The 24,182-nt window shown below is 46.1% G+C and overlaps 2 protein-coding genes across 8 annotated transcripts; one reads left to right on the top strand and one right to left on the bottom strand.

Annotated features, from left to right (window-relative positions):
• Positions 1-214: 214 nt before the first annotated feature.
• POMK (protein O-mannose kinase) lies at positions 215-23,396 on the bottom strand. 7 transcript variants are annotated; one of them, XM_041752805.1, is made up of 5 exons: positions 23,352-23,396; positions 19,840-19,931; positions 15,366-15,463; positions 14,085-14,387; positions 215-3,140 (listed from the first exon to the last, which is right to left on the bottom strand). In XM_041752805.1, exons 4-5 carry the CDS (start codon positions 14,364-14,366, stop codon positions 2,370-2,372), a joined length of 1,053 nt encoding a protein of 350 aa, XP_041608739.1. In that variant the 5' UTR covers positions 14,367-14,387; positions 15,366-15,463; positions 19,840-19,931; positions 23,352-23,396; the 3' UTR covers positions 215-2,369. The 7 variants fall into 7 exon arrangements, with proteins under 7 accessions (XP_041608739.1, XP_041608738.1, XP_041608742.1 ...); XM_041752804.1 differs by lacking the exon at positions 23,352-23,396 and adding an exon at positions 22,938-23,276; XM_041752808.1 differs by lacking the exon at positions 23,352-23,396 and adding an exon at positions 16,268-16,728 and having other exon boundaries at positions 19,840-19,929.
• Positions 23,016-23,678, top strand: LOC121488704 (translation initiation factor IF-2-like). Its single transcript, XM_041751044.1, has one exon. The coding sequence runs from the start codon at positions 23,016-23,018 to the stop codon at positions 23,676-23,678; it is 663 nt and encodes a 220-aa protein (XP_041606978.1).
• The last annotated feature ends 504 nt before the right edge of the window (positions 23,679-24,182 follow it).

Genomic DNA, 24,182 nt, shown 5'->3' with positions numbered 1-24,182 from the left:
TCCACTCAGGTCATGGTCTCAGGGTTGTGAGGCTCCATGCTCAGCATGGGGTCTGCTGGAGATTCTCTCTCTCCCTCTCTGCCCCTCCCATTCCTGCTCTCTCTCAAATAAATAATCTTTTTAAAATAAAGGATTATATCATGAATAGGGTAATACAACCAAAAACTCCACACAATAACCATTAAGTGAAGAGTCATAGGGATACACAGCCTTGTTACAGAGGTGGGTTTTTTCCCTCAGCTTTATTGAGGTGTAATTCACATACCATAAAATTTGTCCTTTTATACAATTCAGTTACTTAATATATTCAGAGTTTTACAACCAACACTAAATAATTTCCAAATATTTTCATCACCCCAAAAAGAAACTCTGTACTCAATAGCAAGTATCCCCCATTCATCACGCCTGGCCCCCCTGCCAGCCCCTGGCAACCAATAATCTACTTTCTATTTATATGTATTTGTCTGTTCTGGACATTTCATATAAATGGAAGCATACAAAATGTGGTCTTTTGTGACTGCCTTCTTTCAATTAGAATGTTTCCAAGGTTCATCCATGTTGGAGTATGTCAGTACTTCATTCCTTTTTACAGCTGAATCTTATCTTATTGTATGGATACCATATTTTCTTTATCCATTCACCAGCTGATGAACATCTGGGTTATTTCCATCTTTTGTCTATTATGAATATTGCTACAAATGTTTGTGTACAAGATTTTTTGTAGACATGTTTCAATTGTCTTGGGTAAATACCTGGAATGGAATTGCTGGGTCATGGCAACTCTTTTTAAATTCTGAGGGACTACTGGATTGTTTTTCAAAGTAGCTGCACCATGACATTTCTACCAGCAATGTAGAGTGTTCCAATTCTTCACATTCTCAACAACACTTGTTATCACCCATCCTCTTGATTACAACCATCCTGACTGGCTGTGGCAGAGTTTTTGTAACAAAAAGTGACAGTTAAAACACTCCAGGCAAGCATATTCTCAGATCCACCATATGACTCCATCAGCCCAAGAGGTAGACTAGAATATTAACAATACTAATTAAACTGCCCTATCCTACTGTTTGTGGTACCCTCCCTAACTGGTTAGGACAGTGGCTCTCAAAACAGAGTCCCAAGACCAACAGTACCAGTTAAATGCAAAGTCTCAGACTCTACCTCAGACCCACTGAGTTGGAGTCTGGGGTGGGGAGGCACACCCAGCGCCTTGTGATTCTGACACTTGCTCAAGTTCAAGGGAGGCAGCAGCTGCTACAGGGCATGTTTAACCCTCAATGTCAGCTTTAACCACTTTATTAATGGTGATTAATACATACCAAATCCACCATCCTCTGCACATGAGGATCATAGCCACCAAGAAAGAACTTTCTAAAAGATCCCATCATGCAACTCAAGTGGAAGGGTTTGCCACTTTCCAGTAATGAGTGATATTGTTGATGTAAATTTTTCATAATAGTTGATTTTGGGGCCCATCAGTTTAGCACCACCTTCAGCCCAGGGCATGACTCTGGAGACCCGGGATCGAGTCCCACATCAGGCTCCCTGCATGGAGCCTGCTTCTTCCTCTGCCTGTGTCTCTGCCTCTCTCCCTCTCTCTGTTTCTCATGAATAAATAAATAAAATCTTTTTTAAAAATTGTTGATTTTGGACACAGAAAACCTAGCTGAAAGGTCAGCAGGAATTTCATAAGCATCGTCCAAGGCAGTTAACATCGATGTAATTTCCCTCATACTTGCTTTTCTAAATATTCCTCATCCATTTAAAACTTCAGAGGGCACGCTATCGTAATTCTTCAGATTTCTGGAAAGAGGATGGCACAAGAGCTTCACATTCATTAAAATAAACATTTAAACGATCATTTAAAATGCTAAAGATGGCTTCATCAATACCATGTGAAACAGATCACAAATACTCCTATGACCCTGGTAATGTCGATTACCATCTAAAAAAATGAGGAAGAAAAATTCTTTGGCAAACTACTGCATGTTTCTTTCATATCCTGTCATTTAGAAATCTTTTCCATACTCAGTTCTTATAAAGCTTACAAATTCAGTAATTAGGGTAGGTGAAGCCTCTTTGTGACTAGTTTTGTTACTTCCTTCAGATCTGGCTAGATTCACTGCTTTGCCCATCTTTGGCTGGGCGTGATCCCCATTGAGAGTGAGGCCAGACTCAAACCAAACCCAGTTTGCCTCAGCAAGTGCTGCCCAAGTTCCCTGGGGATAAACAACGCTCACATGTGCATGTAGATGTAGAGGAAGAACCACAGGGCTGAACAGCAAAACCCTCACTGTCAGGGCAAGAATTGCTGGAACTATTCTATCTGTTCCTTAAAAGCCATCCTTCACTGCTAGGACTGGCTTTCAGAGCATTTCTCTTGTCTGAGACATCGCAGAATCTCTGAGTAAATTCAAAACCTTCTTGTAAGTGTCTAAAATATCCTGAGCAGTAGGTCTTTCTGCAGGAGTCTGGCTCTTACATGCTTTATGAATATCAAACAAATGAAATCGGACCATATCACTCCCTTCAACGTGCCCCAGGAGGAAACTAGAGACGTCTGGAATCTTCCAGATGTCAATCTTCTCATCATAGGGGGGCATGAGATCGTCGTCAAAAGGTGTGTCTTCTCCGTACGGCCACAGCTGCTCTGGAGCCACGAAGTCTCCATGCAGTTCCCTGTGGCCACACTTGACAAGCGCCCCGGAGCTGCGGTTCACCAGGGGCAAGGCGTCCAGGTCGTTCACCACAAGGCTGAAGTTACTCGTCAGCAGATACTGGGACAGCGTCTTGGACAGGTCGCTGGAGTCACACATGACCAGTGTGCCCAGGGGGCTGTGGTGCAAGTAGTCAATGATGCTGACATAATCCACAGCCAGCTGCAGCCTGTGCTGCCACGTGTTCACGTTCTGGTACTTGGAAAGGTTCAGCGTTTCTTCCAGATTGCTCAAGGAGCCTAAGGGGTGATATTCAGTGAGGATGGTGCTGTCATCCTCACAGTAGCCAAGCAGGGTGACAACGTGTTTACTCTGTAGACTCTTCAGCATCCGCAGCCCATGCAGGAAATCATCTTTCATCTCCAGGCTGGTGAGCCGTGAGAGCGCAACTTTGCGCTCCTTCCACTCAGAGAGAAAGACCTGAAACAAAACCACCACAGAGAACATTAAACTTGAAACAGTCACCTGTGCTACTGACCTGGAAAACCACCCAAGTGGCAGATGTGGTACAGAGAGTGCAGGAAGTAAGAAGGCACAGACCAAGTTCCAGAGTGGCTCTAGGTCTGGTTATGAAGAGCCACTGCTGAGCAAACACGGGCACCGAGTGCAGAAGGCTCAGGGTGGGCCCAGGATGGGCACTCATGAGGGGGCCGAGGGCCATCTGGAGACGGTGTGGGAAGACTCCTGGGAGTTGGTCTCAAGGATGACTGGGGCAGGGCAGATGTGGAGAATGGGAGCTCCTCCCCAGGAGGGGGCACTGCCATATGAAGGCACAGAGTGGCAAACTGACCAACTCCAAACACCTGAAGCACAAAGGGATGAGGAGGATGAGTGGGTGGGGAGAAGACTGGAAAAGTTGTGAGTCAAGCCCAACCAGCCCATTACATATCACAATATTACCTGCTGATCTTTCAAGGTAGTAGAGTAACCACAAATAGGAATAGTTTCATGTAAGGAAAAGAGTTTTATGTGGTGTGTGGTTCTGTTATTTCATCTATAAATGTCCCACAGACACTGGACCTGCCCATCCTGGTACTTGGCCAACACCAGAGCACCTGAACAGGAACTGCCTTGAATTCTCCAAGTTTACTAGCTAGGAAAGACTTGCAGGAAGTACTGTAATTAAGAACTTCAGATCTTCTGCTTTAATCTCCAAAGAGAAGGCAGGGACTGCAGAAGAGAAGACAGGCTCAGATGTGGGGAGCTAGCTGCCCTGGGCTGCTTCTGCTGCCAACAGGCTGCTTCTCTGTGCTTCTACTTACTTACTGTTAAAATACAGGTTACGGTTTTTGAAGCCAATTTGAAGCATTATTTATCAAGTGCTTTTACAATCAAATCTAAAATCTAACAAGGCAGTAATCTGAAATAGATAAAAAAAACTCTAGGGGCACCTGGTTGGCTCAGTGGCTGAGAATCTGCCTTTGACTCAGGTCGTGATCCTGGAGTCCCAGGATCGAGTCCCACATCAGGCTCCCCACAGGGAGCCTGCTTCTCCCTCTGCCTATGTCTCTGCCTCTCTCACTGTCTCTCTTATGAATGAATAAATAAAATCTTTAAAAAAAAAAACTCTAAGAAAAAAATCTGGCACTACTTTTATGAAGTGTTCTTTTTGTTTTTGCTTTTGTTTTTTTATTTATTCATAAGAGACACACAGAGAGAGAGAAAGGCAGAGGGGGAAGCAGGCTCCATGCAGGGAGCCTGACGTGGGACTCAATCCTGGGTCTCCAGAATCATGCCCTGGGCTGAAGGCAGCGCTAAACCGCTGAGCCACCTGGGCTGCCCAAAATCTGGCACTACTTTTAAAAGCATAAACTGGAACTTTTCCATCCATCAAAAAAAAGGGAGTAGTTCATTAATGGCAGGATCACTCAAAGTCAGCAAAATGCATATATCGACAGTTTTCACATATAATAGCAATGTCACAAATGAAAAAGGATACAAAATTTCCTTTATATTATTGTTCTAACTGCATAAAACAAATTCATGGAAACCAAAGGAAATGGGCTAATGTTTCCGTTCTTTTCATATGGTATGATTCTGGGTGATTTTTTTCCTTTATGACTTTTGGTATTTTCCAACTTTTCTGGAATCAATGTATATGATTTTCACATTTAAAAACATTTTTTAAAAGAACTCAAGGGCATCTTGGGTGGCTCAGTGGTGTGTCTCTCTCATGAATAAATAAAATCTTTAAAATAAATAAATAAATAAATAAATGTAAAAGAACTCAAAAATGGGCACCTGGGTGGCTCAGTGGGTTAAGCGTCTGCCTTCAGCTCAGGTCATTATCTGGAGTCCTGGGATTGAGCCCCACGTGGGGCTTCCTGCTCAGTGGAGGGTCTGCTTCTCCCTCTGCCCCTCCCTGCCATGCACTCTAGCTCTCTCTCAAATAAATAAAATCTTAAAAAAAAAAAAAAAGTAAAAGAACTCAAAAATATATCAAATGGAGGCAAGTTAGAGACCTTTGAAGATTTCCCTAGGATCTGAAAGGGGAAGTTCGTTAATGGAAAAACCCAGGTACCCACAGCTGATCTTTAATATTTAAAAAAGAAATCTTTTCTTCTTTTTAACATTTATTAATTCATGAGAGACAGAGAGAGAGAGAAAGAGAGAGGCAGAGACAGGCAGAGGGAGAAAGAAGCAGGCTCCATGCAGGGAGCCAGATGTGGGACTTGATCCCAGATCCTGGGATCAGGCCCTGAGCTGAAGGCAGACGCTCAACCGCTGAGCCACCCAGGCATCCCTAAAAGAGAAATCTTTTAAGACCTTTTCAAAATCCCAAAGTTGACAAATTCTACTATGGACTGCAATTTCTATTAAAAAGCCATTTGCCTGTATACCTAAAACTAATGTAACACTGTATATTAATTATATTTGAGATTTTTTAAAAGCCATTTTGGTCTGGCTGCTACATTCACTGAAAGTTTCATGAATATATACATTTATTTTTATGTGGAACACATTCTATCCATAGACCTGAGTCAACATTGAATTTGACACTTGACTCCAACACAAGAATCGCAGTTTTTGTTGACAGCTATCACTTCCTTAGATCTACCTCCTCATGGTGACCACCAGCACTGGCAGATGCCTTCAGTATCATACACCCATTTTTTACATAAAAACAGTGATCACTCCAGGGAAGCCACTACAATTTATTTATACATATATTTATTCAACAATAAATGGTGAGAGAATCTCATCCACAGGCCTCATGACTTCCTCCTCTTTTTATGTTGAATTTATGTTCCTCAAATAAATCAAAGATTATTAAATACTATTTATTATTAAATAGTATTAGTCTTTGGGACCACTCACAAATACCCAAAACCTTCAAAGTTAAATATTCAGGGAGCACTTAAGAATCATTTCTCAGAAATCTCTGATTCAGTTGCTTTGTAACAATTTCTAGAACTCTATTGCTTAGAGCAGTTTTACTTCTTTTTTTAACTATAAATTTAATCAAGAATACCCTTCCTGGCAAAAATTCAAATACAGAAGGAGATTTCCTTCCCCTACTTTTACTCCCCAACCCAAAGGACACCTGTCAAATGGTTGGTAACTGCCCAGCAGTTTCTGTGTCCACTCATACATGTTAATGTATGCTTTCCAAACAGCATTTGACATTGTGAGGATATAAAATAAGATTATAACGTGCATGTCATACTGCAACTTGCTTTTTTCATTTAACTGACACGTCAGACTTTCCTGTCTGTATAAATATATAGAGAGATTTAGGTCATTTTTTTTTTTTTTTTAGGTCATTTTTTTAAAGCTGCATAACATTTCACAGTGTGAGTTTACTACCTATGCCACTGAGGTTTTGCAGATGATCATTTCTTTCTTTAAGACTAAAGTATAATATAAAGATTGGCGAAATTTGTAATGGATGCAGTCAGATGGATCAGGTTCTTTCTCCCATGCAGCTCTATAATATTTCCTATGATTTTCTGTGATTTATTTTTAAAGACTTGATGGACATTTAAATTATTTCAAAAAAAAATAAATTATTTCCCATTTTTTCTCATTAACAGCAATGCTACAATAAATAGCCATATATTCAAAACTGTACATGTCTGCAAGTGTTTCTGTAACTGGGTAATAAGTACATGGATGACTGAAGAACATGGACTGCTATCACACCCTTCCACATTCGTGCCAACATTTGGTCTCACCAGTCTTGTATGAGCAAATCTTAGGTTCCACAGCCTTAATCATGCTACATGTTCTCTATCTTTGTACTCTACCAATCTGATGAATGAAAAGCATTTTACTGTTCCAACCAATTTGTATTTCCATGACATTGAACATTTTCCATCTTTGTTGGCATTTCTGTAGGCTTTTGTGGAAAGTATGTTCATTGCCCTTTACCCAATTTTCTATGGGGTTGTTTTATACTTATTAATTTATAGGAGCTCTTTATGTATGAACCATGTGATCCTTTATTACAAATGTAAAGGATAAATTTTATAAAATAATTAGTTTATGTGGTCTTTTGTAGTAAAAAATAACTGTTTAAAGGTAAAATCTGTCTTCATAAATTTAACAAGTATTTATGATAATAAAAAACTGAAATTGGGGCACATGGCTGACTCAGCTGGTGGAGTGTGCAGCTCTTGATCTCGGGGTTGTACGTTCAAGTCCCATGCTGGGTGTAGAGATTACTTCAATATAAAATCTTTAAAAAAAAAACAAAACAAACAAATAATTCCCTGCCACTATGAAATTTACATTCTAATGCAGTAGGCAGACAATAAAGAAAATAAATAGGATATGTATAAAGCATACATAAGTGTGCTTTAAAGAAAAATTAAGCAGGGTTTATAATTTTAAATACAGTTAGAGAATGGGGTGTCTGGGTGGTTCAGTCGGTGAAGCATCTGCCTACCGTTCAGGTGGTGATATCAGGATGGATATGGGATGGAGCCCTACATTGAGCTCCTTGCTCAGCAGGAAGCCTGCTTCTCTCACTCCCTCTGCCTGCAGCTCCTCCTGCTTGTGCCCTCACTCTGTCAAATAAATAAATAAAATCTTTAAAAATAAACAAATAATAAATAGGGTTAGAGAAGCTCTCACTGGGGTGACATCGGAGCAAGAACTTGAAGGAGGTGGAGGAATGAGCCATGTGCTGTCTGGGGGAACTACATCCCACGCAGAAAGAACAGCAAGGGCAATGTCCCTGAGGTCACAGCATGCCCACAGGCTGCCACATCAGTAAGGCCAGGATGGCTAGAGTGGAATAAGCAAAGGGGAATGGAGTAGGAATAAGTGGAGACCTTGTAAAGCCTTTAGATTGGTACAAGGACTCTGGCTTTTACTCAAATGAGACACAGAGCCACTGGAGGGTTTTGAGCAGAGGAGAGATGCTTTTTGACTTAGAATTTGGTAGCAGGGCAGCCCCGATGGCCCAGTGGTTTGGTGCCACTTTCGGCCCAGGGTGTGATCCTGGAGACCCAGGATCGAGTCCCACGTCAGGCTCCCTGCATGGAGCCTGCTTCTCCCTCTGCCTGTGTCTCTGCCTCTTCTATGTCTCTGTGTCTCTCATGAATAAATGAATAAAATCTTAAAAAAAAAATTTGATAGCAGTATTCTGGCTGTTGTGTTAAGAACAGACAGAAGAGATGGGAGGGAGGCAAGTGTGGAAGCAGAGAGCCCACTTGGAAGGCTACTTGAAATAATCCAGGTACAAGATGATGGTGCCTTGGATGGAAGGAGGGGAGATGGGTAGAAGTGTGAGGAGTAATCAAATTCTGGATCTCTTCTGAGTGCATCTTCTGATGCTTCTTCCCAGGTTGGTGGCCTGAGCAATTGGGCCAACAGAGTTGTCATTAACCACAATAGGGAAGAATAAAGGAAGCATAGGCTGAGGGGATGGTCTGGGACACAGTCAATGTGAGAAGCCTTTCTGACATCCAAGAGGAGATGTGGGGTAGGAAGCTGTATAGAAAAGTCTAGAGAGTTCAGGGCAGCGGTCTTAGATGCAGATAAAGACAAGGGGCTGAAGACATCTAAGAAGTGAGCATAGAAGAACGATCCCAAGTCAAGACGGATGAAGAAGTGGACCTTGCAAAAGGGACCGACAAGTGGACACTGTTATTTCATACTTTTATTTTTATTTTTATTTTTTTAATTTATTTATGATAGTCACAGAGAGAGAGAGAGAGAGAGAGGCAGAGACACAGGCAGAGGGAGAAGCAGGCTCCAAGGACCGGGAGCCCGACGTGGGATTCGATCCCGGGTCTCCAGGATCGTGCCCTGGGCCAAAGGCAGGCGCTAAACCACTGCGCCACCCAGGGATCCCTATTTCATACTTTTAAATGAACAATATAGGGGCACCTAGGTAGCTTAATAGGTTGAGTGTCTGAACTCATAACTTTGGCTGGGGTCATGATCTCAGAGTCATAGGACTGAACCCTGTGTGGGTCAGTGTGGAGACTGCTTAAGATTTTCTCCCTCCCTCTGCCCTGCCCTCCACCTTCCTTGCGGGCATACTTGCATGCATGCACGCGCAAGCTCTCTCTAAAAATAAATAAATATACAATTCATGTAACATCTGTTTTCCAGACAGCCTGAAGCATTAAAAATAGATCACATAAGATTCATCTAAATGTTACACAAAACTAGAAAGCTACAGAGTAATGTAAGAGAAACAATCAGATCCATTCTTCTTCCAACCCAAATTTTATGGCTTTTAAATGTACTATATTTTAATTTTATTTATTTATATTTATTTGAGAGAGTGAGCATGAGAGAGAGAACACAAGTGAGGAGGGGCAAAGGGAGAGGGAGAAGCAGGCTCCCCTCTGAGCAGGGAGCCCAACATGGGTCTGGATCCCAGACCCTGAGATTATGACCTGAGCGACAGGCAGATACCCAACCGACTGAGCCACCCAGGTACCCCTCTATATTTTAATTTTATTTATTTTATTTTTTTATTTTTAAAATTTTTTTAAATATTTTAATTTTAAAGAGAAAAACATGCAGCTATAAAAACCCTAACAGTGATTTGTGATGTCCTAAAGTCATAACCATGGACTGAGGACATGGGATGACACACACATGAGGCTATGGAGGGTGTGCCCTGAATCATGCTTTGGTTATCCACAGCAATATGGCTGGACCTTCTGCCTTCTGGAAGAATTGGTTCTATTGTAATCTTTCTTCTTCCTCAATAGTACTGTTATCCTAAATCTGTCTCAGAAAATGGGCAGCCCCTTGAGATGTGGATATTTCTGTCTTTGAGATGGCTGACAGAATATGTACCTGCTTCTTCTTCTTCTTCTTTTTTTTTTTCTGAGAGAGAGAGTGTGTGCAAGTAGGAGAGAGGGAGAGACAATCTTAGGCAGGTTCCATGTCCAGCATGGAGCCCAAAGTGGTGCTCGGTCCCAGGACCCGGAGATCATGACCTGAGCCGAAATCAAGAGTTACATGCTCAACCAACTGAACCACTTAGGTGCCCCTGTACCTGGTTCTTTTAATGTAATCTTGGATTTAAAAATCTAAAAGGGGTTATAGGTTAACAATATCAGATTTAAAATAAAAACATAATTAAAAAATACACATGAAATAAAATTTACCAAAAACAAAAAAAAATCTAAAAGGGATAAATCTCCCACTGTTATCACCAGAGAATAAGATCAGAGACTGGGGAGTACAAGAGGTAGAAGGGAACTTTTACTTTGTATTTCACCTTCTGCATATTTGAATTGAATGTACTGCTTTTATAATGAAAGAAAATGAAAGAACAAAGAAAATGCATGGGTCAATCTGCCTTTCGGGGCAAAGTTGCACACTGATCCAATCCCAAACACAAACCCAAAGTAGAGTCTGGGGAAAGAAGGGGTTGGTTACATGCACCCCCGAGGAGCAAAATCACTTCTGGTTGAGAGTCACTGATTCAGGGGCAAGTCAGGGAACAGAAACCAGCAAGGGGTAATAATTAGAATGGCCAGTGAGGGAGCAGGAAAATTATAAGGGAGTGGTAATGTGGAGAGCCAGGGTTGCAAGGACAGAAGAATCAATGGGATCAAAGGTTGCAGAACAGATTAGGTGAGAGGAAGAAAGACAGATAAACGACCAACCAGGGGTCTGCAGGGGTCTGGGTAGGAGCAGTCTTTCTGGAGCAGGGGTGCTTGGAAGCCATCCTGGCAGCAGACAAGAAGTGAATGGAGAAGAAAAGGAGGGATGGAGCTCTGGTAGCTTCATTAAGAGGAAGCAGAGCATGCACACAGCTTCTGGGGAAGGGGATTTGGGAAAGGGATTTCTGTTGTGCAAGTCTGTGTTTGCGTGCCAGTCAGAAGGATCCTCAGGAGAGGGGCCGACTGAGTCTGCAGAGAAAAGTGCATAGCTTCAGGGAGGACATCATGAGACGTCACCACACCTGAGCAGGAGGGCTTACAGGTCTGCTGGCAGAGGATGAAGAAGCTCCTTTTGGGCAGCTCGTGTTTCCATAATAACTTCTGCCACAAGACCATCAGCGAAGGCAAGGGCAGGGGAAAAACCACAGAGGGAACAGAGTAGGACTGCTGGGCTGTGCTGAGTACGTGGCAAGGTCTGTGGCCGTGCATGAAACCGCAGGTCTCTTGACCTCCCTCCAGGGCAGTCACTCAAGTGCAGAGGCACAGCTGGGGTCCCCCAGGCTCAGGCCTCTCCGGCCAGGCACAATGGAGAGAGATGCAGAGGAGCTGCTGCGTGCGTCTGCACAGGACTGACTTTGAGACCTCCCTGCTGGGCAAATGGGGGAAAGTGACACCACCACAGGATCAGCACGCTGGAGGTCCCAATAAGCTGGAGGAAGTACTCCAGCAGGGACGCTGGGAGAGGAGGTGGAGGTCAGAGAGCAGAGTGCCCAGAACTTGGGTCACAGAAACTCCTACTGAGAAGCTTATGCCTTCCGGCTTACGGTGCCAGTGAGGAAGGTGCCGGTGTGGAGAGGAGCTGGTATCAGTGATGGGCAACATGTTCCACGGGGAGCTGCTCAAGTAAGTGCTCATGTGGAAGAATGAGAGGTTGCCCTGTGCTGCTCAAGGGCCCTCAGGGATCAAGGGGCAGAGACAAGCAAGACTCTCCACTGGTGGTGCTAAGGTCCAGGACGCAAAAATACTTCTGCCCTGACGGTAAATTTCAGCCAAAGACACAAGAAAATCAATGTCATGGCCTTACAGCCATACTTCACTTTAATAAACAAAACTACATTACTCAGAGGTATTATCCACATTTTAAAACCCCACATTTGCATGGGCATGATTGGTAGAGCTTCCCCAAATGCCAATCTGTCCTCAAACTACAATTTGCCACCATCAAAGCTACTACCCAAGAGGCGCCTGGGTGGTGCCGTTCATTAAGCATTAGACTCTTGGTTTCAGCTCAGGTCATCATCTCAGGGTCATGAGATCAAGCACTCCATCAGGCTCCACATCCAGTGTGTCGCCTCCCCCTACTCTATCTCTCAAATAAATAAATTAAAAAAAAAAAAAAGCTACCTATCCAAAAATATATCTTCAAGCAATTCTGAAAAAAATTCAAAAATGATCTAAGTAACACAGAAACAAGAGGTCAGCCCCTCAAAGTCATCTCTTTGAAAAAGACAGAAATCAACCAGGTATAGGCCAAGCTCTCTTCTCTACCCACATCCCTCTCTGGTGTTTTCTTCTCATCTTTCAAGATCTTTCAAGATAATCCCAGATGTATGTTCCTACTCACTGCCCCGGACCCAAATGCTAGACTCGTCCATGCAACCAGCAGTGTAATCAAGTTCACGTTCAGGGCCTTAACATGTTCACCCCATGTGCACACATAATCTGTTCTTCCCGTCTTCCTCGTTCAGGTAACCACAACCGTATTCTTCTTGTTCCCTGGATCAAGAACCTGGTGGTTACCTCCTCCCTCTCTTACACCCCACAACTGATCTATTGGGAAATCCTACTGGCTCCGCCTTTAAAACATGACCAGAATCCAATGAGCTCTCACTACGTTCACTGCTGACACTCTTGTCAAGCTGTGCATCTCTCCCCCGCAAGGCCTAACCAATCTTCCACCCTCACCAACACAATACCTCCTCTCTCTACTCAAATTACTCCAATGGCTCTCCTGGTCCCAACAGGCCCACATGCCCTGGCCACCACTTGGCCTTTTCCGACCTTACATGCTATCTCTCTTCTCATCCTACCCTCTGGTCACACTGGCTCATTCCTGGTCCCCCAATGACCAGGCATGTTCCATCTTGGGGCCTCTGCTGGGACTCATCTTTCTTACTGGATATTTTCCCCAAATATCCAGATGGCTCACTCTCAGGTCATTCTGACCACCTAGACTAACAAACGAGCCGTGGCTCTCTTTCCTTGCCCTGCTGTCCTCATAGCACATGTCATTAACATATTTTATTGCACATATGTTTCTTAATCATTGTCTCACCCCACAACTAGAAAGCTTCAAGGGTCTTTGTTTAATTCACTGTCATACCTCTGGTACCACAATGAATGAATGAATCTTTAAAAGAACCGGTTACCTTGTTTTACTTTACACAAATTGCTTTCCCTTCTCCCTGACTTCTTCAAGGTATCTACTTTCCACATTTATGGTACCCCAGTCCACCAAAACAAAAGCCAGCAGTCCATGAAGCTGCAGGCCCATGGATGTATTTTCTGTTCCCTTCCTCTCTTGCCCATCACTGAATACATCCTCACAAAGGAACTTTGTGCAACAATCCTTAAGTGGCCTCTAGGGACACTGCTGCATCAGTGGGCCTCAGCTACCACAGAACCAATAGAGGACAAAGTGCAGCTGGCATACACTGCTTGCCTACAAGACAAGTGCTCTTGAAGCTTCTATCTGAACTCACCGCTTTGGTTTCTCTTTTTAAAATAAAAAGCTTTTAAAAAGTCAATATAAGACCATGATAAGGCTTGAAAAATAAGAATACAAAAACCTACCCATAACCTTTCACCATAACACAATTTCTACCATTTGTGTATTTTTCTACATGAATGCATTCATTTTGCAATTGAAAATCATGTAACAGACAATTTTGCATTTTGTTTCCGCTCATCCTCATAAGATTCTTTCCATGTTGCTATACGGGTCTCCTAAGCACACATTAGGCTGCAGAATATTCTATCAAGTGGCTGGACCATAATTAACTATTCCCTTACAGGTATCATCACTGGCTTTCTATTGCTATAAATAACAAAGCAACGTACTTCTTGGTACATTTAGCTTTCTTCCTTCCAATGGGTTAGGATCAGTCCCAGATGTGAGATCATGGGGCTCCAGGGTAGAAATATTTTGATGACCCTTAACACACAATGCCAAGGTGCTATCCTGGAAGGTTTCCCCATTAACATTCAGAGGTAACCCAGAACTCACTCTCTTCACAGCTCCTTCCCCGATGCGCTTCAGTGGCCTCACTTCGGTCCTCAGCTCTTCACAAGACAGCCACGGTGAACAGTTTTTCATCTGTGCCATTCTGAAGTGTCCGTGGGGACAGTGGGTGGAGACTGGAGAAGAGTGCGGAGGGGCGACGAAGAACCAGTCAAGGCAGAGATAGAGGAGTGCATTCATGAGTGCCATGGACAGCAGCAGCCCCACAGCTGGGGGCAGTGCTCTGTGGCGGGGGCCTCTGCTGCCATCCTGGGTTTTCTTGTCCATGCTGCTATCAGCTGCAAGCTCCTGCCATGGAAAACCAAACAAGCAGTAACAATCAGCTCTTATGTCCAGTACGATGTTTGGCTGACAAGGGATTAAAGAAGGCACAGCCTCTTAGGCCCAAGGACCCTGCATGCTGTAGTGTCCTCATGAGGATTAGAGAAGGTACTGCATACTAGGCTCACTCTAAATCCTCAATGTCAGCGTCCCATAATCACTTCTTTTTACTATGAGCTAGTCTGGGTTCACCCCCTCTGGATTTTGTTAGAAGGAAGATGTTTATTATGTGATTGTGTCTGTCTCTCTCTCACAGCAGTAGAGCAAAATTAAAAACAAGCTGCCCATGTTGGTCCAGTGGGGCCAGGGCAGAAGACGGACAAGGAGAGCAGCTGGGGATCAGACGGGATGGGGGTGGGGAATGTGACGGTGAAGATGCTGATGGCCTCTTGAACCCAGCTGGGAAGTCTCTGGAAGGTACCAGAAGCTCCTTAGGAAGCAAGGCTACCCTTCACCAGGTGTGAGAGATGTATTTGGGGTAGAAGAGATGGAGGGGGGGAAACTGGGTGAAGGACCCTGCAACAGTGTGGGGTGAGAGCTGAGGAGCAAACAAGCCAGAGTAACGGTGGTGAGAGCGGAGATGATCCCCAAGGTGATCCTCGCACCAAGTGACCCCTCAGAAGACTGGACACTCACCAGTTCAGCTCTAGACTGGAGCTGGCGTGAGGCTCATGGGGGAGGTAGGTGTTATGGCCTAGCTGTGAGCAGCAGAGGGACCGGAGGGAAGGGCCTGGAAGGTCTGTGGACATCAGGTACCTGACACTCAGGGTGCATGCGGCAGAAGCTACTTATGAAGCAGAGTGGAAGCGTATCAATACTTTGACAGGGGAGATGGTCACAGCAGTGTGCTTGCTGAACATCCGTACTGGGACACATGGGGGGCTCGAGTGATGGAACTGACCCCGTGCTTCCTGTGCCCAACATGGTTGTGACAGGTAGGGTTACCTTCCAGGAGCATCTTCCTTCTCCCAGCTCAGGTCTCCACCCAGACACCTGGGTCACTCAGCATCCTGGTTGGCCCTGGGCAGTGGTTTGAAAACATTCTGCCACAAAGTACCAAAAAGGTTTGCTGAAAGAAAACCGCAACTCTGCACATAGACAAATGACAATAGTTGAAATGGTCTCCTCCAGGGGCCCTCCTAGGTCCCTCAGGTGTCTCTTCTAGAGCGGCAGCAGCAGGAAGTCCTCCCACAGCCTGGATGCCACTGTGAAGCCCTGCTAGCTGCCCGGGGCTCAGAGTCCTACCTCTCCCCCACCTCTCTGGCTCCCATCTGCTCCCTCTACCACCAACGCTAAATGCTGGTCACTCAATGTGCACTACGCCGTTTCCACAGGCTCACCCCTGCTCTAGGCACTGGGGATCTGTGAGTAGATGAAACACACATGGTTCCTGTCCTCTTAGACCTTAGGGAGAAACCAGTGGAGGAGCTAATAAATAAGTGAGCGAAAAGCTTCTCCTTATATATTGTGATGAGCTTTCGAGGCAAGAGAGTAACAGGGAGGAAATGCCCTGGATTCAGCTGGCCCAGAAGATTGCTCTGAGGATTCACATAGAGACCAGCAGCCGGAGAGGCAAGAGCCATGAAGAAAATCAGAAGAAAATCAGAAGACCTCTTTCAAACCCTGTCTTGGAGGCAGTAAATCCACCTGCCATTCAGAGCTGGGACAACGGACACTGATGGAGCCAGATGCAAAGTTCATAGCAAATGGCATTTGTCCTACGGACACACTGCAGCTCTAAGTACCCACACCTCCCTTCTCTGAATGATGGCTGCTTTCTTTCTCACTGAGAAACTCTGCTCTCTAAAGTCATAGACTATCAGAAATTTTGTCTTTTGAAGTCCTACCAAGAAGAGGAAAGCACCCCGTTCTTGCTGGGGGAAGTAAGTCTTCTCTGACTCTCTGGAAGCCTCTACTTCCCACTGGGTGCAGAGCTGCAGATGAGCAGAGTCTGGAGATGACATTCACCATCCATGTGAGCCTTGCGGTCTCCCGGGAACCAGACCACGGTCCACTTTGCAGTCCAGATCAGATCTTGAGCTCCTCACAGGCCGCCCTGCTTGACTTTGAGCCCAACAAAACATCGCCTCCTTTAAATTCTGCCTAAACTCCATCCACTCCTAGATTCTGCAGCAACTCTCTTCTCCTCTGAGTGAGGGGCCATATTCCATCGCTCCATGGTCTCACTTGTTGCAATGCACCATTATACCTGGTAGGCTCGTCCTGGTGGCCCAGACCCCGCTCTCTTCAAACTTGTGTCACTTCTTCCAGAACTTACTCTCAGCTGATGGTCTTGTTTCCTATCTTCCTGCAAACACAGAGGCAAGCAGAGAGCCACAGCCCCCAACACCTCACTGCAGGTCCCTGCCCCTATCCCTTCTCTGCTGCAGTGACAAGACAACAAACTGACCTGAGCTCCCAGCCCTATGCCAGGGCAAAGAAGAACCACCCCAACCTCGCCTGCTTAGGACACTGCCCCTGCTCTGCTCCCAAATCACTACCAGTGCACCTGAACTTCTCCACCATGACAACACCCTTGTCACTCCGCTGTCCCTCAGCACTCATGCCCTGGGTGATCTTCTCCAGACTCAGGCTCTCTGTCCCCACCTGCTGACAGCTCCTGGTGGAAAGCCGCAGTCCCAGCCTCCTCACAACACCACCCTTGCTTCTTTGACGTCTCTACTTGGATGTCCCACCGACAATTCCAAAACACAGTTTCTCCTCAACAATAAAAAAGACAAATAACTCAATCCAGAAATGGGCAAAAGACTTGAACAGACATTTATCCAGAGAAGATATGCAGATAGCTAACAGGCACATGAAAGTATGCTCAACTTTATTAGTCATCAGGAACATGCAAATCAAAACCACAACGTGGGGCACCTGGGAGGCTCAGCCAGTTAAGCATCTACCTTTGGCTCAGGTCATAGTCCCAGGGTCCTGGGGTTGAGTCCCATGTTGGGCTCTCTGCTCAGCAGGGAGTCTGCTTCTCCCTCTCCCTCTCCTCCCTCCACTCGTGCTTTATCACTCGCTCTTTCAAATAAATAAATAAAATCTAAAAAAAAAAAAAAATCAAACCACAATGAGATCCCATCTCATACCCACTAGGATCACTAGGATGGCTGTCATCAAAGAAGTCAGGCAAGAATGAGTGTTGATGAAGGAAAACAGGAACACTTATACATTGCTTATGGCAATATTAAATGATGCAGCTGCTGTGGAAAACAGTCTGGAAGTTCCTTGAAAGGTTAAACACAGAGTTACCCATGCAAATCCATTGCTCGGTATGTGCCCCAAAGAAATGAAAACATAGACTTATATGAACATGGAAGTTCACAGCAGCATTATTCATAGTAGCAAATAGTGGAAAGAACCCAAAGTCCATCAACTGATCCACAGACAAATAAAATCTGATATATCCAAACATGGAATATTAATCGCTCATAAAAAGAAATAAAGTGCAAATACATGCTGGAATAGGGATAAAACTCGAGAACTTTATGCAACGTGAAGTAAGGCAGACACAGAAGGTTCTAATTATATCAAATGTCCAGAACAGCAAGCACATCAGTGATTGTTTTGTTCAGGTCTGAGTGAAAGGGGAAGTGAGGGGTGGCTGCTCATGGGTATGGGGTTTCCTTTAGGATGAAAATGTTCTGGAATTAGTGCTGACAACTGTACAACCTTGTGAATATATTAAAACTCACTGAACTGTACACTTTAAAAAGCAAATTTAATGGTATGTGAGTTATATCTCAACTTAAAAAGATAAGAAAAATCCTTCCCCAAACATCACATTTGCTCTTTCCCCACCAACATGCTGTCTGTCTTCTGTGTTCTGAACCTCAGTGAGTGACCCGGCTCCAGGGAGGCTGCATGTCAAGGGTCAGCTTGGCAACACCGCTTCCATGGAACAAGGCAGTTTAGGAGTGATGGACTCTTCTAGAACCCACTATAGTTCTTCCTAATTAATTTTAAAAACTGCTGCTTTGCCTACCCCTGTTGTGCTGACAAGGTGTTCAGTAAATGCTGGCTCTCCTGAACTGCTCCAGCCTCACTCAAGTCTCCCCGTTTTCTTGACAGGGTGGCATCTGCTCACCCACCCCTCGGTCTTTCCAGCCACACCCGTCAGTGCTGTGACATTTGTTCACTCACCTTTCCCACAAAGACCCCTGGCCCACATCTTTCTCTCTGGCCCTTCCCCCTGGCTTCAGGGACTTGGACTAAAACTCTGACGAATTTGACCACTCGGCCCTCATAGCCTGTTGGGCTGCTTCTGTCAGTACCTGAGTCTTAGAAGGTGCTCCTGAGGAAATGGATAAAACACCTGCCATCTCTCTTCTAGAACATTCAACATGACCAAGTGTGCTTCAGCTTAGACCTTGGGTCCAGAAACAGCAATTTTTTCTGTAAAGGGCCAGATGGTGAATATCTAGGTTTATGGGCCAAAAGCTGAAATCCAGTGACAACTGCATCACATGGCTTGTGGCGCACCCAAGCGGCCATGGAAAGCCATGATGGCCACAAGCTGTCACTGTCACTCGACTCTGTCACCAGGGGGTGAAAGCAGCCCCCACGTTACATAAACGAGTGTGGCTGCGTTTGAATAAAACTTTATTTATGGACAATGAAATTTGAATTTCATATAGTTTTCATGTGTCACAGAAGACTATTCCTCTTTTGATTCTCCTCTTAACATTTGAAAAGGTAAAAAGCATTCATAATAATACAAGTGGTAGGCCAAAGTTGGCTGAGCCCTGTGTGATGCTATTCCCTGGAGTCTGTTGCAAACCATCCCTCCATCCTGCGCATTTCTTCTTTGTAATCTCACCAGGCACATGGCGATGGCAGTAGTTTCTAGGTCTTAAATTTTTTTTTTTTTAATTTTTTTTTTTTAATTTTTTATTTATTTATGATAGTCACAGAGAGAGAGAGAGAGGCAGAGACACAGGCGGAGGGAGAAGCAGGCTCCATGCACCGGGAGCCTGATGTGGGATTCGATCCCGGGTCTCCAGGATCGCGCCCTGGGCCAAAGGCAGGCGCCAAACCGCTGCGCCACCCAGGGATCCCAAGTTTCTAGGTCTTTCTAGTAGTTTCTAGGTCTTTACCTAGAAAGACCAGTAGTGGCCAGATCTCTCCCCTACACTTCCCTCAGGTGGCGCATCAAAGCCTGGGACATCCATAACTGAGCTCTTTCCATGACCAGCATGCCCTGTCTCCAGGGCTCCCTCACTGTGACAGGGAGACCACCCACCCACTTGCTCAAGTCACAGAACAGGTGACTAGGCTCCCCTTCCCCCAGTCTCTAAACCAGCCAATCACCACGTACAGTCAATTCAATCACCCAAACTTCTCTCACATCTGTTCACTTCTCCCTTCTTACTACCACTCCCTGTTTCAAGTCTCTAGCACCTCTTACCTGGGCTTCTGCAACCGTTTCCTGCATGGACCCCCACTTCTTTCTCTTTTCCAGGCCATTCTTCACACAACAAATAGAGTTTTGTTTCTTTCCTGAAATGTTTCAAGCGTAGAAAAAAACTAAAAAATAAGATCATGAACACCCATCCAGCTTTGTCAAGTAACAGTGCATCAGCAAGCGAGATTTTTTTAAGATTTTTTTAAAGATTTTATTTATTCATGAGAGATACACACAGAGAGAGAGAGAGAGAGACAGAGAGAGAGAGAGAGAGAGACAGAGAGAGAGAGAGAGAGAGAGACAGAGAGACAAGCAGAGGGAGAAGCAGGCCCCATGCAGGGAGCCCGACGTGGGACTCGACCCCGGGTCTCCAGGATCAGGCCCTGGGCTGAAGGCGGCGCTAAACCGCTGAGCCACCTGGGCTGCCCCTAAAGCTCTTTTTTAAAGAAATAAAATATTACACAGATAGTTGAAGCCCCCTTAGGTTCCTCCCAGTCCTCTTCTGCTGGCTCCCAGGAAGTAACCCCCATGTATACAAGCTGATGTACATCAATGGTTCTTAAACTGCGGTCTCAGGACCTGCAGCAGCAGCAGCTAAGACCTAGTGAGAAATGTGAGTTCCTGAGTCCTCACTCCAGATCTCCTGAATCAGAAACTCCGAAGTGAGGCCCGGAAATGTGTGTTTTAACAAGTCTTCCAGGTGATTCAGATGCATGCTAAAATCTGAGAACCACAAGTGTATGTAAATCCCACATTAAAAAAAAAAAAGATTTTATTTATTTGAGAGAGATCCAGAGAGAGAGAGAGAGAGAGAGCGCACAAGCGAGGTGAGGGGTAAAGGGAGAAGCAGACTCCCCACTCAGCCAGACTCGGGGCTCGATTCCAGGACCCCAGGATCGTGACCTGAGCCAAAGGCAGATGCTTAACCAACGGAACCACCCAGGCGTCCCTCCCCCATACTTTTTTTCACCACTGGTATGTGCCTATAAATAACAACACATAATATACGGATGTTTACAAGCTTTACACAAGTAGCACTGTACTGTATACATCCTTTGCAACTTGCTTTTTTAAAAACCCAAAGTTAGGTTTCTGAGATTTATCCATACAGATGCATGCAAGTCTAGTTTGCCATTTTCAACTGTTTAGCTATACCACAGCCTGCAAAGCGAGTTCTATACACACCCTCAGCACGTGTGGAAGTTTTTCACTGGCATACACAGGGTGATCTTTCTAAAGCACAAATATGATCACTCCTTGCTTAAAACCAACTAACCGTCCTCCTCTGTCCTCAAGACTAAGTCCAAAGTCCCGTAAGGCCCTGAGACCCAGCCTATGTCCACATCTACTGACACCTCCTTGCAGCCCACACTCTAGGCTCTCTGTTCATGACGGCACCGCTCTGAGCTGCCCAGACTCTGGCATGTGCTCCTTCTCCCCCTAAGTGTGAGTTCCCAGGGGACTACCTGCCCGCTTTGTGCACCTGCACAGAGCAGGGACTCAGGAAAAATGCACTGTTTGCGTAATCCCTCAGGCCTTCTTGTCTTCACAGCTTCACAGGCGGCCTGCTTTTCACACACTGAATCTGCTCTTCATCTTTTCGTGTACCTGTCCTCTGATGCCCCAGCACCCTCTCCAATCTGAGTTCACCACCTTTATAATTCTCACCCCTCTGACCATGACCTTCCATTATCCCACTTGCCACAGGCACTAGAACTGATGGATAGGGCCCAAAGCTTATATAACTGTTTTTCTTCTGGAAAGATACCATGTTCATTTCCACACAAAGGCTGCCAACATCAGGTAGGAAATTCTATGGGACTCTAGAAATCCACATTTTATAATCTACAGTAGATTGTTACCCATTTAATTCATTTCTTGTGCCCTGAAGTTAATATGGCTCAATAATCTTTCAGTTATCCCTAAGTCCTTGCATCCCCTTCTGAGTCCTCAGAGAAAAACACCCAGTCAAAAATCCAACTATCTTTTATGTAGCGTCAACCTCACACCAATTCTGAGGCATACAGAATTATTATTACTCCCATTTAACAGATAAGAGGGGATCCCTGGGTGGCTCATGGTTTAGGGCCTGCCTTCCGCCCAGGGTGTGATTCTGGAGTCTGGAGATCGAGTCCCAGGATCAAGTCCCACATCTAGCTCCCTGCATGGAGCCTGCTTCTTCCTCTGCCTGTGTCTCTGTCTCTCATGAATAAACAAATAAAATCTTAAAAAAAAAACAAACAAACACAGATAAAAGAACTGAATCAGGGTTAAGTGACTTAGCCAAGGTCACTAAACTGTATGCGGAGGAGCCAAGTTTTCTGGCCTCCAAGTCACATTCTTCCTCTATATCCTGCAGCCCTCAGGTGTTGGACCTAATTGAAGCATGGTCACTGTAGGGCTGGGGTGACTTGAGACGGCCCACTTCTTTCTTTTTTTTTTCTTTTTTAAAGATTTTTATTTACTTGAGAGAGAGAGAGAGAGAGAGACCGCGAGAGACCACAAGCAGGGGAGAGGTAGAGGGAGCAACAAACTCTTCGCTGAGCAGGGAGCCCTGCTGGGGGGCTGGATTCCAGGACCCCGGGATTATGACCTGAGCCAAAGGCAGACGCTTAACCAACTGAGCCCTAAAGTGCTCGTTTCTTAAAACAATCTTTAGCGCATCCCAACACCTGATGGGCCTTTTTCTTTAAAAGGCAAGTTTCTGGAGCGGTCTGCCCAGGGTCTGGGTAGGCTGCATGCCTGAAAGAACCTGGTTGTCCAGAAATAAGCAAAATGACACTGCAAATTGCTGGTTTTGTTGCAAGTTAAGGAATAAAGACTGTGGGGCCAGCTGGGGAGGAGAAATCCAGGCACCGTTCAGACACAACGTACTTCTGACACTGATAGGAACACGTTGGTAATGGGGAAAACGAAACCACTGCTCTACACTCACGGATGATTTAAAAGAAAGAAATGCAATGGCAAAAAAAAAAAAAAAAAAGGAAAGAAAGAAAGAAAGAAAGAAAGAAAAAAAGAAAGGCAAAACTATGGCACAAAATCAGTTTTCACCGATTTACAGAATACTGAACTGGACCAGAGAAGAAACGAACTGGGCTCACCCAATACAAGGCAGAGCAGGATCCCATCGTGCCGACAGGACACAAGATACAGCAAGACAGTTCTATGCAAGCACCGGGATGCTAACTTGGCCGCAGGGTGCTAGAGTCAGGGTGACGGCCGGAGGGGGCAGGACTAGCTCCACGTCTCGGCCAGCCTCCCGCGACCCCGCACCGAGCCCCGCGCCCGGAGGGGCCGGCAGGCCGCGCAGGACCCCGGGCACCGCCGCGCCCGAGCCCGAGCCCGAGCCCCGACCGGGCTGGTGGCCCGCCCGACCCGGGGCAGGAGGCCGCGGGGGGCCGGGAGGGGGCGCCGCCGCCAAGGGGCGAGCCCGCAGGAAGCCCGCCAACCCCCCGGACCCCCCGCGCCCCCCGCAGCCCCCCACTCTCGCGGGCTCCGCCGCCGCCACCGCCTACCTGAGGCCCCCGGCCCGGCCCGCGGCCTCTGCGCCTGCGCGGCCGGAAATCCGCCCCCGCCCCCCGCCCCCCGGCCCCCGCAGGCGAGCTCAAGGCCTCCCCCTGGCGTCCGCCGCCCACCGCGCACTCCCAGCCCCGGGGCGCCCCCGTGTGGTTGACCTGTTGTTGTTGGAGTCCCGACGCCCCGCTGGTGCTGGCTTCGGGGGACCGGAGCTACAGGATCTGGACCTTGCAAAGAGCTCCCGTCGTTCATGGCCAGGCGGTGGTCCCCAAAGGGTAGTCCCGGGACCAGACGCCGAGGCTGCCCACCCCCAGGGAAGCTGTTAGGAGCGCAGATTGTCGGCTTCATCCAGGCCCGGAGGCCAGTGGGGTCCTGCACCTTGTGCTTCAACCAGCCCTCCGGCTGATGCCCAGGCGCTGTTGATGGAGAACCAGTGCTGGAGGGAAACTGCTGGGCTTCACGCCCCAGGGGCGGGCAGGGACGTGGGCCCCACGGGAGCGCAGTACCTTCTGGAGACAGGGAAAGAAGCTGGAAGGTCTCCACATCCCACTGACATTTGTACCCGCTGGGAAAGCTTCGACGTTACAAGTTAGGCATAGGATTATAGAATTTTTGGGGTCAAATCGGAAATGTTATTTACTGGGGACGCCTGGGTGGCTCGGCGGTTGAGCGTCTGCCTTTGGCTCAGGTCGTGACCCCGGGATCCCCTGATCGAGTCCTACCTACATCGGGCTCCCCGCAGGGAGCCTGCTTCTCCCTCTGCCTCTCCCTCTCTGTGTCTCTCATGAATAAATAAAATCTTTTTTAAAAAAGTGTTATTTACTTTTACC

The sequence above is a fragment of the Vulpes lagopus genome, chromosome 4 (genome assembly GCF_018345385.1).
Source record: "Vulpes lagopus strain Blue_001 chromosome 4, ASM1834538v1, whole genome shotgun sequence".
Lineage (NCBI taxonomy): Eukaryota > Metazoa > Chordata > Mammalia > Carnivora > Canidae > Vulpes > Vulpes lagopus.
This window is presented reverse-complemented; position numbering and strand designations above follow the sequence as displayed.